The sequence below is a fragment of the Neomonachus schauinslandi genome, chromosome 12, assembly GCF_002201575.2.
Source record: "Neomonachus schauinslandi chromosome 12, ASM220157v2, whole genome shotgun sequence".
Classification (NCBI taxonomy): Eukaryota; Metazoa; Chordata; class Mammalia; order Carnivora; family Phocidae; genus Neomonachus; species Neomonachus schauinslandi.
This window is the reverse complement of record NC_058414.1, coordinates 68,816,073-68,829,771: the sequence shown is the minus strand read 5'-3', so window position 1 is coordinate 68,829,771 and position 13,699 is coordinate 68,816,073. Positions and strand designations below refer to the sequence as shown.

The window sequence follows — 13,699 nt, the reverse complement described above, 5'->3', positions numbered from 1 at the left end:
ATTGGTAGATATATCTTCCTAGCATTGCTTGAGGTTATCAACAAATCTGTAAGTTTGCTAGTTAACAAATCTAAACTAGACTGAGCCAATCTCTTTCTGATTGGGCATGCTTTATGTCATTCAGTACATGTATATTGTCTCCTTGAGTCCCCTTTAAGTGTAATATGCTGCAGCGATTGGGGCCCTATCACTTGAAATGTTTTAAGAAGAGGTATTTCTGTTTCTGGCAGTAGCTTTTTGTCAAGAATGTTTCTAGGCGATCAGTTTAAAGTTAACATCTCAGTAAGTACTGCTGCCCTCTGGCATGGCAACTCTGTGAATAATTCCTTGACACTGTCATAGCTACTAAGCACTCACCACTGGGCTCAGCTTAGCACACATCCTTATTTGAGTGTATTCTACATAGCACATTCAGATTCTGTAAACCTGCATGCATACCATTAATGCTGCGTCCTCAGAATGCCCTCGAAGAAACCTGGGTATTTGCTTAAAATGCTTTTTAATGAACATAACTTTCTAAATTTTGACACCTACTTAAAAGGAAGATCTGTTGATCGTTCTCTCACTATGAAAAGTTCTGATGCTGAGGACACTATAATAAAAGAAAGAATATATTTGCCTGCTAATCTTCGACTGTCAGTCTTCCCCTTTATTTATAAAATCTAAATGTTTAGAGTTTGTGAAGAGGAATGAAAGGTCATCTCCACTGTGTATGAGAAAGAAAAGGAAAAGAGAACATTTGGGAAGGGTAGCAAGCCAGTGGGTGCTGAGAATAGAACAGTGATGATTCCTTCTCCTGGTGAACTATGGAAGCATGGCTTCCTTTTCTGTAGTTGCTTTGGAAATGGCAACAACCGTGCTCTGTGTGTGTGTGTATTGACAGTTAAAATAACTCAGTAAAATGATCTGTTTCCTCCCTATCCAAGGATTTCCTGCTACAGATATTTACTGTGTTCCGAATATTGATACGCCCAGAGATGTTTCCGAAGGACTGGACTGTTATGCGCTTGGTGGCTAACAAGTAAGACATTTAAGTTGACAATGATTGCAGCTTAGTATATGGATGAGAGGAGATACAAAAATGATTTTTCTAGTTTGATCTCAAGTTTGAAATCTTCAAATCCTGGGATTCTTTTTCTTTGTCTCTGAATTAACTTCTCTCATTTAAAAAAAATACATATTACTATTTGTTTTAAACAGGTGATACATTTAACATAGTTCAAAAATCAAATAATATAAGAAGAGCGTACATTGAAAAAACCCCTTCCCATCTACTGTATTTATCCCTTACCCCCAGCCTGTAGTTACCACTTTTATTAGCATCTTGCGTGACCTTCCAGTGTTCTTTTATACAGAGCCTGGCAGGTAGCATAATATATACACTATTTTGCACTTTGCTCTTTCACTTAAAAATCCTGGCAGTCTTTCCACATTAATACATAGAAAGCCCCTCATTCATTTATGTTTCTTTTGCTCTTTTATGGGCATATAATGTTCTATTGAATTGGTGTACCATCATTTATTTAACCAGCCCTGTTGCTAGACACTTAAGTCATTTCTAATCTTTCTTAATTCATTTTAACTCAGCAGGATACATTAAGCATCTACCATGTGCTCAGCACTGGGGATAAGATATGACCCCTGAGTTGGATACATGAAGATTGAAGTTCCTTTTATACAGCCAAGGGATATGGCCAGTAGAGAGCTGAAAATAATGCTCTCAGCAAAATTTGGAACTAGAGAAGACATTTGGAGAGATATTGACATAAAGTTGAATCTCTGGAAGTTGGCAAAACTAGCTTGTATTAGGCATATCCAGGAAAAAAAAATAAAAGATCTTAGTCAGTACTTGAAGGAGTAGGAGCCAGGAAAGGAGATTAGGCAGCTGCCAGAATGGCAGGAGCCTTCCCAGAGAGTAAGTATCATGGCAGTGTCTGCTCTCATGCTTCCTGTCTCTGTCATCTCAGGATACAGAATGCAGGTGAAGTTCTTCAGGAAACTGGCTGATGTTTACTTCCACACTCGTAATTTACCCTGTCTCATAAACATTCTTTCCTTCAAGTCTACATTTGCCTGCTTCTCCTTCCTCCTTTTGTCCAGCCCCGAACACCCTCATATTCAGGATAAAGGTTGAATTCTCCAGGTATCTATCCATAGACCAAAGACACCATATGTCCTCCCCAGATGCCAGGTATGGTGGTGGTAAGAGCCCCAGGAATATAGGGTTGGATTTTGATAAGATATGCCTAATATGGCTTCTGCTGCAGTATACATTTATAGATGTGGAGGTGTTAAAACGATGTGTTAAAACTTGTGAAGTAACAAATAGTATAATATGGCATATTATATTTTACATAAGTACAGAAGCAGCTTTTCCATGTTCAAGACTAATTGAAACTCCTGAAATAGCTCTCTTTAGAATTTAGCATATTTAGTTTGATATCTGTGAGTAGAATCAAATATCTTTTCATCTGGATGTCCGGATGCCATAGATTTAAAGGGAGCAATTGGTCATGAATCTGGCGTTATTACCAAAGATCTAACATTCTGCAGAGGGCTATGAAGTGGTCCAGGGAGCCAGCCGGGAAGAGGTCCAGGCTGCTGACATCTGCATCACACAACGTCATCATGTGGTCATTATGCCTGCCCTGTGTGCGGAGGGATATTTTGACTTGAATTAGAATATTCAATGGCAAAAATTCAAACCAAAAATAAGTTTGACATTTTGTTCCTTATGCACACAGGCTCTGCTTGAGCTTCTTGAAAACCGTGACCACAATGTGGCTTTTTAAAATTAAACACCATCTCTCTCTCTCTCTCTCTACGTAAAAATCTCCACTCCATTTATGAAGACTCATGGTCACACAAATGGGTAACAGACTTAGAAGTATAGATTCTGCTTTTGAGTAAACACATGATGTTCAAGATTTTCATCTACAGTGTTAACCAAACAGGAGCATGGGTTAGTTTAAGATGAGTTCTGTGTAATACATTTAAACAGAAGATACTCCCAAAGCAAATCCAAGAAAAAGGCCATCAGCCTTTGCTAAATGCAGTACCATCACGCTCTTGCCACTCAAGTCGGTGCTGATAAGAAATGGGCACTGTTTTTCCACCGGCAATGGCAAGTCCATCCCAATTTGGAGAGAGGACTCCAGGATCTGGTAGAGAACACCCCAAGTTGGAACAGACACTGCCCTCTGCTCTTCTGCTTCCTGCTCTTCTCCCCATGCAACCACCGTAGCCATTTCCCATTCAAATTATGAAACCAAATGAGATTTTTCTTGCCTTATGAATGCAATATATTCCAGAAATAAGCCTTCAACTATTCTCTATCCATAAAAAAGATTAGCCACTATAATATTGGTAGAAAAGTCCATTTCTGAAAGATGTTAAACACATTTGAATTATGTTAAAGGGCAGGGGCGCCTGGGTAGCTCCGTCGGTTGAGCATTCAACTCTTGACTTTGGCTCAGGTTGTGGTCTTGGGTTCGTGGGTTCAAGCCCTGCCTCACTCCGCTCCGTGCTCAGCAGGGAGTCTGCTTCCCTCTCTCCCTCCCCCTTTGCCCCTCCCCCTGCTTGTACTTGTGCGTGCTCTCGCGTGCTCTCTCTCAAATAAATAAAATCTTTTTAAAAAATGTTAGCATACATTGGGAAGAAAACATGACCACTTTGCTAAACTATGTAGACGCAAGTTGCAGGAGCTAGATCCACGTCTCTGAAGTTGACCACCTTTCTTCCATGTTGCTAACTTTCTTAGACAAATATTTGATCAGGGCCCCTCAAAGAGGCATTTTTACCCAGACTCCTACTTTTACTACCTACTATGTGCCTAATGCATGTCAACTTGATAGTAACTAGCTGAGAAGTCACCACTGCCCTACCTTTGAGCTCAGCTGTATTCAGCTCATCCCTCAAAATATGTATTCTTTGATGTGTTGGTCCTTTCTTCCTGTGTTTTCAAGTAAGTTAAATGCCTTTAACTTTCATCTATAAACTATGTTGTCCCAAATCCTGTAGCTTCCTTGCTTTATCTGAAGTCCTACTAAAAGCTGTGACCAGACACTTGGTGATTAGTATGGTCTTGTGTTTATTTCCACCTGAATGTCTAATATCGGGTGACACGGTAAGGGCATCCAGCCTAACTTGTGCAAGGATGAGACATGTGTCTCTTGCTTGTGTGCAAAGTTGTATTGTCCCCACTGTTAAGTTCTTGGTAGATGTTTCTGATGAGAACAACTGCTCAATTTGAGAAAGAAGGAACATAAGGGAGATGAAAATTAAGTACCAAAAATACAGGACACTTTGAGACAAGCTTCTCTCCACCCCCTTCCCATACACATTGCAAAATATAGTACAAAAATAAAGTCACAGCTTTATACATTTTCAAAGAGATAAATCTTGTAACAGACTTGCTTACTGAGGGAAGTAAAACCTTCTGGCCTTACAGTTGACATTTCAGGCCCTTATTTTGTTTATCTTGTGTGCATGTTGGCTTCAAACATAGCATACATTTTTTTATGTGTGCTTTTTCTCACCAAACACTGAATTATTTAGTTGACTAGTACCTTCAAGTAATTTAGCTTTCAAATGAGATCAGTGTAGCAAATAGGTGATTTATGGAACCAGAGATTCTTAGGGAAGGTCATTCATTCATTTACTGACCCATCCACTCAGCAAATCTTTTTCAATACCTAAAGTATAAAATAAATGCCATAAAGATAGAGCAAAGATAGTTCTTTGAAAATGTTTATGAAAGGAACTTTGTTCTGAACTGGGATTGGAAGGCTCTTTCATTAGGAAGTGAAACTTGAGCTGAAAGCCAAAGCAGGAGTTAATAGGCAGACAGCAAAGGAAGAATGTTCTTATCAGCAGAAATAGCTTATACAAAGGCCCTGTGGTCAGAGTGAATATGGCACATTCAAGAAACTGAAAGACTATTAGTGTGGCTGGAACATGAGGAGAAAAGGAGCCAGTAACAATGAGGTTAGAAGAGGAAGACAGGGCCCAAATATTAGGGAGTAGAGAAACATTAAGAGAAACCAAGAAGGGGGCACCTGTGTGGCTCAGTTGGTTAAGTGTCTGCCTTCAGCTCAGGTCATGATCTCAGGGTCCTGGGATTGAGCATCACGTGGGCTCCCTGCTCAGTTGGGAGTCTGCTTCTCCCTCTGCCCCTTCCCCCCCCCCCACTTGTGCACACGCTCTCTCTCTCTCTCTCTCTCAAATAAATAAATAAAATATTTTTTAAAAAAAGAGAGAAACCAAGAAGGACCAGTTAGAAGCTTAATACAGCAATCCAGCTAATGGCTCGAACAGGTAGATGGCAGTGAAGGTAGTAAGAAGATCGATTTTGAAGATTGAGATAACATAACTTGCAGATGACTGGATGTGGGTGGCAGAGAAAAAATGGAAGATGGCCTTTAGAATTTTGGCCTGAACAGAAGGATGAATGGTGGTGCCATTCACTTTGGTGGGGAAATACTGAGAGGAGCAGCTTTGGGGGTGGGGAAGGTGAAGAATCTTATGTGAAACAGAAATTTGAAATACTCTTTGATATCTTAGTGGAAACATAGAAGAGGAAGCTACACCTGCTTCTATGGAGCTGAGGGAAGAGGTTAGGGCTGGAGGTGTGCATTTGAGGGTCATTGGATGATATGGATGATATTTGAAGCCATGGCACTGAATGAGAGCACCTGGAAGAGAGTAGATTAAAAAGAAAAAAGTACTTAGCACTGGGCTATAGAGCATGCTGCCATTTTAAAGGCCAGAACATGGAGAAGCATCCAGCAAAAGAGACTGAAAAGGAGCAGCCCATGATTTAAGATGAGAACCAGCAGAGTATACTGTCCTGTGAAGAAGTTATTCCATGAAGGTAGAAGTATCAAGAGCTGTTGGGAGATTGGAGATGATGAAGACTGACAGTTGCCCCCAGATTTGGCAGTGTTGTGTAGATATTGATGACCATGGCATGTGCTCTTTCAGCGCAGCGATGGAGGAGAAAGCCTTATTAGAGTGAATTCAAGAACAGCTAGGAATTGAGAAAGTGAAAGCAGCTCATTAGAAGTTTTGCTGTGAAAGGAAGCAGAGGAATGGGGCTACATCTGGAAGGAGTTAAGGGACGAGGACTCTTTTTAAAATATGGAATAATACAGTATTTTAGTTTACAAATAGGAATGGATCAGCAAAGACAAATACTGGTGCTACTAAAGAAAACAGGAATAAGTGAAGGAACAAGCTGGGGGTTGGGAAGTGGGGTTGGGCTAAGTGCAGAATTGCGGTGTGCCCTTTGAGAACTGCCTGTTACCTGTCACAATCAGCTTGCACTGGAAATTCAACCAACCACGTAGGCATGCAGTTTAGGTTAGCTGACAATGCTTTTTGTGATAAGACTTTCTCAGTAAAAGAAGCTTGCCACACTTAGAGTAGCTCTGAAATTGTGCACACAAAAAAAGCTTGGCCTTAGCTAGGAGCCTTGGCACTGTAACAGGAGGGAAGACAGAGTATGTGATAGAGACGATGAAAAGTTGGGTGGTCGAGCAGCTTATCTGTTGAGCACCCACCAACACGGCTACTACTGTATTTTGTTGGTGGTGGTGGTGTTTTTCTATTAGGGTAATAATCCTTGAACAATTTTACAGTCCATACAGAGAGATAAGATACTATCTATCTATTACTCAGATGAATGTGCCAAACTTAAATAGTGACAGCAAATATTTACGCAAGAACCTCCCGCATACTCCATGTCCTGGTGAGTTGTGAGGAGCTGGTAGGAAGAATGGATCCATGAACTAAAGGCTTCCTTACGATCTGAGCCTGATAGGCTAAACCTGAGCCTGTTGACACATGAGTGACTTTCTGCCAGTACCACTCAGTGGAGAAGGTCAAGGGAGTTTTTAAAATCCCTAAATCCCTCCATTTCAATCTTGGTTTGTTCTTCCTCACCCATACGGCACACTTGACTAAAAGCCCAATCACTCCATTTCCTGCTTCCATTTTGGCTTATCCTGTGCCCTCCACTTGGAGTGCCTTCAGTCTGTTCTTCAAAATAGCTTTTAAAAAGGCATAAAATGTTTTACAAGCTTCTCATTTTAGAATTACCTAGTACAGCAAATAAGTATAACAAAGCATAGGTTTACATATAGTTGTGAGGCTACAGTCATTCAATAAAACTTACTGTGGGCTAGGCCCTTGGTGAAGCAGTGGTTAACAAGGCCAGATCCCCCAGCATCACTGCTGTCCAAGTTCCAACCCTTGGCTGTCTTCTCCTCCATCTGTAACACAGTCCCCAAAACGAGACAGGACGATCACATGCGTTAGAATCGTCTGGTTGGGTCCCATCTGGAACTCACCAGGCCATCGGTGGTGGTAAGGCCTTGAAGTCTGATGAATCCTCGAGGTGATTTTGTCATGGCTCTAAAGTTTGAGGACCACTAGCTTAGATCAGTTCCCTTGATGGCCGTCCAGGATTTTCATCTGCCCCAAGTGTCTTTGTGCTGATTTCTTCTGCCCCTATTAACCCACCAGGTTGTAGGGAAGTTGTTTTTCTCCATGATTAGAGTTCCCTAGATTTTCACTGTGTAAACATTAGTCTTCTGATACCCAGTTTATCCACAAAGTTGCTTCTCCCAGTCCAGGTATAATTTGTGGAGGTGGGCTTTTGCTTCAGCACGTTAACAAGTCGGAGTAGTTTACAACAAATTAGGATAGATGAGATTTCTAGAGCAGGGAGGTAGTATTTCTTCAAAAATACTTTCTAAATGCCAGAATGAGGTGGCAACTGAAAATCTTGAAGCAATAACTTTGATTTCCTGTGCACTAGTTCCTCTTTTCTATGTAAATTTTACCATGCTGTGCCCATAGATGAAGGCTGTCCGAAGTCATCCTTGTGCCTGTACTTCTTTGGCAAATATCAGTCATTTGACCATTTGTAGTAATAGATTGCAAACCTTTCTTGGCTATTGAAGTGGTGTGCTGAGATTTGAAATGTCCTTATATTCAAAAACTGAGTCATGAGTAAAAGAATAAAACCAAAGGAGCCACATTGTTTTGGAAAAATTGGAACAAGTAGAGCAAGATCTCTAAACACCACAGATATCGACTACAATGAAGGAGCAATAATGTATAACTGCCTTTATGGCTTGGAGACCTGTGTGCCAGGATCCTCACTCAGTGCTGAGTTACCATGAAAAGCTCTGGGAGCTGCCTCTGTGACTTGAGCTGAATGTTTTAAGCATAAATGCAAAGCATTTGAAGTAGACTCACTTTAGGTCCTTCTAGTGTTGGGAAGTCTTGTTTTTGGAGGTCTTACCTCTCAGCCTATCAAACATATTAAATAGACCCACATGCCACATTTTACTGAAGAAAAGAAGTAAAAAGCAATTTTTACATTTTGCTTTTTAAATTATTGGCCTATGAGTGAGTCATTTAACTCCAACTGCTTGGGATTTCTCAGCATTTCTGTATATTTAGGAATTCTTGTAAAGTTGTAAAAAGTAACCTATACTTTTTTTTTAATACAATAGAAGTTGCCTAAATATGAAATTGGACAATAAATGATATAAGTAATGTTGCATTCTACAGACATATAATTAAACCTTTTTTTTTAGTTTTTATTTTGCAGTTTTAACTTTGGTCCCATAACATCTTTTCAGGTCTCAATATTTTCCAAAGCTCCTGAAAAGATCGTAGGTCCTATGCCCTCTGCCTCTTGTGCCTAATAATAAAGCAGCCTTGGTGACAGGGCGAGGTATTGAATCTAGAACAAGGACTACATGCTCCCTTAAAGAATGACCAAATATAATGACTGGCCTAAAATGCTAGAAGCCAAGAGAATGTGAAACAGAGTTTGTTGGAATGTTTATCTGGCTTAGGCCTCTGGAGACCTTTGCTCTTCAAAGGGTGGACCAAGGATGAACAGCATGAGCCTCCCCTGGAGCTTGTTAGAAATGGCAGAATCTCAGGCCCCACCCCAGGCCTACTGAGTCGTAATCTGCATTTTTAACTAGATCAGCAGGTACCCACTAAAGTTTGAGAAGCACTGCTTTGTCTGGAGCAGTGGTTCTCAGTTCTGGGTGCACAGGAGAATCACCTGGCAGTCCTAACGCTCCTGATGTCCAGGTTGTACCCCAGTCCATTCATTAGAATCTCTGGGGCTATCTATCTGTATTTTAAAGGCTCCTGGGTGATTCCAGGGAGCAACCAGGTTAAGACTCACTGGTTGACCATCAGGTCACAGAGGCTCCATGTTGTTTACCAGCGAGCACAGTTCAGGGAACTGTGGATTTTGTTTGTGTTTGGGACCCAGCATATAAATAATAAATGGGTCATCTTTGCTGTGGAATAACCTTCTTACTTTGGAAAGTTGAATGTTTCGGCTGCTTGCCAGGACCTTAGGCCCAATAGTCTAAATCCCAGATATGTCATGTTTCACTAGCACTGGATGCTCTTGTTTCTGAACAACAATTCATGCTACAGTCGTGGGCCAGAAGGTGGTTTTATTATGTGAAACTCAGGTGTAGTGGGACTGTATGTATTTCTCCATTGAATACCATAGCAGAACATTTGTGCTTAGAACCACGTGTTAAGAATGAACTGCTTCCTTGCTTGATAGCATTCCATTTTCTGATAATTAAGCATTAGTTTCATAATGTAAGTTTTAGATAAACTACTTTGGGAATTTTAATGATTTCTTCAGTTATCATCAATTCTGCTAGTGGCTATGGAAAATTGCCACTTCATACTGTTATTTGCAGGTGATTTATCTCTTTAGTAGGAAATTCACTGATGGTATCTGCTGTTTGGGGAGCTGGAGACACCACGGGACTTTTCATTTTCATAGGCTCTGCTTATACCTAACGTTCACAGTAAGAGTTGTTGAAAGATGTAATTGACATATATAAAATGTACATGCCTACTCACGGTGGAGCAGGTGCCCGAGAAATGGTGGTTTTCCTCTCTTTCCCTTTCTTTACCTTGGGCTATTCTCAGTCAACCATCTGACCCCTTAGTCTTACTAATATTTTCCTATCCCAGGAGAAGGCTATCATAGTGAGTTTTCCAGCAGATAACAATAATGAACCTTTATGTCCTTCAAAGGCTCTAAATATTCTTCTAATTAGTAAATATCCCTCTAGTCTAGGGTTTTTTTTTTTTTTAAGATTTTACTTATTTATTTGAGAGAGAGAATGAGACAGAGAGAGAGAGCACGAGATGGGGGAGGGTCAGAGGGAGAAGCAGGCTCCCCGCCGAGCAGGGAGCCCGATGCGGGACTCGATCCCGGGACTCCAGGATCATGACCTGAGCCGAAGGCAGTCGCTTAACCAACTGAGCCACCCAGGCGCCCTCTAGTCTAGGTTTTACCAGTAGGATAATCAAGGTGTGAAGTTGGTGGGGTGTTTTGTTTCCTTTTGTTTTATTTGCAGTCATAGAACTCTACCCCTTGATTCCAAATCCTGTGGTGAGAACTGGAGTCTCATCACATCAGACACTCCATTGGGCATGCGTCTCAGCAAAGGTCGAGGAGGTTTTGAGTACCAACCATATATATATATGTATACCATTAGTTTATAGTATTTTGGGGAATGGCCTGTGTTGTTTCAGTATAATGCTGTATGTAATATTAAATGAACCAACTGGATATGCATTCAGTTTTGAATGTCAATTCACAGAGCTACAAAAAGGAGCACGTTTTGAACGAATTGCCTAACTCTAGAATTAACCAAGAATGCTCACCAAATCCTCTTTTAATCTCCCTAGCAAGCGACACGTGGCTGTATATGTCCCCTTGTCAGGCTTCCCCTAATTTCTCTAGCCCTGAGATGCCCCATTTTCTGAATTGCCTTAACACCCACTGGCAGTTTCCCTCAGCTTAGTGCTGGGTTATAGACAATTTCACAGTCTGTATTTGTTTCTTTAGTGGCATTCTGTCACCAGGAGAGAGGGAGTCTGCCTTCCGTAACTCTTGCCTGACCCCTAATACCTTAAAAGGGGGAGAACAGAGGGAAGACCTCTAATAAATACTCAATATATTCTGTCATTTTATTGATTTCATCTTTGGGCTCCATTTCTTTTTCTGTATTTTTTTTTGAAGTGTGGCTTTCTTCCATGTTAATCAAATATGGAATATTATATTTGGATTAATCATTTTGCTTTGTTCAGAAATTAATAAAAGCATTAATTTCTGCTAGAGATTAATATATTTCTGCCTGAGTCATATGAATTCATAGATCTGGGTATCATTTTACAAAGAACCCAACTTCAGTGATTGATTTTTTTTTGGGGGGTGTAGAGATTACTTTAAAGAAAATTTTCAAAAAGTTAGCACATGGTATTCAAATAATATTATTCCACACGCTTCCTGAAGGTTTTCTCTTCCTTTTTAAAAAATTTATTTATTTATGTATTTATTTGGGGACAGTGGGGTGGGGGGGTGGTGAGCGGAAGGGGAGGGAGAAGGAGAAAAAAAGAATCCCAAGCTGACTCCAAGCTGAGCACAGAGCCTGACATGGGGCTTGATCTCAGGGCTGAAACCGAGAGTTGGACACTTAACCAACTGAGCTATCCAGGTGCCCCTTGTAGGTTTTCTTTTACCTTAATTGTTTTTTATTCTTATGTAATAAATGATTTTCACTAATGCAAAGTTTCCAACTTAAAATGTTCTTTTTTTTTTTTTCACTAGCGTTATTATTACAACAGTTCTATACCTGTCTGATGCACTTCGTAAGAACTTCTTAAATGAAAACTTTGATTATAAGGTAAGTATCCATCCAGATGACTCTCCTACCTGAGCTGAAATCTTTTACCTTATACTTGAGGAAATTACCTACCATATTTTCTTTCTTTTAATAATAGGAAAACACATTTACTCCACCTACCCTAAATTAATCTTGGGCTGTATCAGCTTTCATGATGAATAATATTAGAAGTTGTCATTTCTGAACAAGTTAGGGCTACAATCATGCTTATCAACCTAGTGGAAATCATAGTGCTTAAGAGGAGGTAGTTCCTTGTTGTTACTCTAAATTTTCATTCTTCTTTCTTGTATGGTCCTCATGTGTGACAAAGGGAACTTAGAACATAGGTTTTTAAGATATTTTTCAAAATAGAGTTTATATGAAGAAAATGTTTACAAAGTAAACACTTCAGTTCCTTTACTTCTCCATCATCACATTTTTTTTAGAATGAATTAATGAAAAGAAACAAAATGAAAGATTGGTAAAATTCTTTAAGGCAGAACTTTCTCTACATCTATAATATAATTTGATATGCCTAAGAATTCTTGATATACTATTTTTTTTAAGATTTTATTTATTTATTTGACAGAGAGACAGCGAGAGAGGGAACACAAGCAGAGGGAGTGGGAGAGGGAGAAGCAGGCTTCCCGCTGAGCAGGGAGCCCGATGCGGGGCTCGATCCCAGGACCCTGGGATCATGACCTGAGCTGAAGGCAGACGCTTAACGACTAAGCCACCCAGGCACCCCTTGATATACTATTTTTTAAACGGAAAATGATAATTGGTAAACAAAGATGGGCAATGCTTATTTTGGCTTCCCTTCTTAACGATGTTTTTGGGTTTTGGCATCTGTGTTTCCTATTCTTTTTAAATAACATTTTTCATATTCAACATTGAGTAAATTGTCCCTATTGGATAACTAGAAAACATAAAAAAGCACAAATCAGTAAAAACCAATGGAATTTAAAGGTTGCATACTATGTCTGTATATCATACCATATAATAATAAATATATGAAAATTTCATAATCAACTCTACTTTTTAATATTAAGTTGTTTCTGCTACTGTATTCTTATAAATCACTCTTTCTATGTGCCTTCTTACAAAATAAAACTTGGCACATATCCTTAATTATTTTTTGGATAAATATTTGTAAGTGGAATTATTGAGTTAAGGGTTATACCAATTATATTTGATTTCCTATATATACACCAACCTGAAATTACTGACTAAAATTCATATTTTGTGAAATATCTGCTCTTGACTTTTGTTCATTATTTTGCTTGGTCTTAACATTTTTTGTTTGTAAGAGCTCTTTATATATAAAAGATATTAATTCTTTACAACGTTTCTCCTTATTATTTCTAATTTTACTTGGTGTCCGTGAAGAAGTAGTTTCCTTCCATTATGTCATATATTTTTGGTTAAGTTTATTTCTGGGAATTTTATTCTGATCTCTTTCTGGTGCTGTTTTTGATATAAGAAACCTTAAACTCAAAAGATATGTCTGGGCAGGGAATTTTTTTATGCTGTCTGAATTTAAAGCAATTAGCATATCCAGAGAAGTGTATGCCTTTTTTTTTTTTTAATTCTCCATTAAAAGGAGTTCCAAAAATGAATTCTCACAGGAATAAAATAACCCAACTTATACCTCAGCTTCCGTGGAGATACTCAGACATATTATAAGAGAAACAAAACATTTAACATATACCAGGGAGCTTAAGAAACCTGTGATAAGGCACTGAAACAGTATAGAAATAGATAATATTTCTTTGCTTTACTTTGTTACAGCAAATTTCAAGCATATATAAAAGCAGAGAGAATAGTGTGATGAACCCCCATGTACCCATATCCAGATTCGACTATTATTCACACAGGGCCAATCTTATTTCACCTGTACCCCTGTCCACTTACCACTTTTGAAGCAAATCCAAGGTATCATGTCACTTAATCTGTAAATATTTTTG

General features: G+C 39.3%; 1 protein-coding gene across 1 annotated transcript in view; it reads left to right on the top strand.

Annotated features, from left to right (window-relative positions):
• Positions 1 to 13,699, top strand: part of DOCK4 (dedicator of cytokinesis 4) — a 426,479-nt gene that overhangs the window by 336,125 nt on the left and 76,655 nt on the right. Inside the window, exons 27-28 of the mRNA XM_044920179.1 lie at positions 927 to 1,021; positions 11,678 to 11,753. Coding sequence (XP_044776114.1) covers positions 927 to 1,021; positions 11,678 to 11,753 — 171 coding nt within the window. The remainder of the gene's footprint in view (positions 1 to 926; positions 1,022 to 11,677; positions 11,754 to 13,699) is intronic.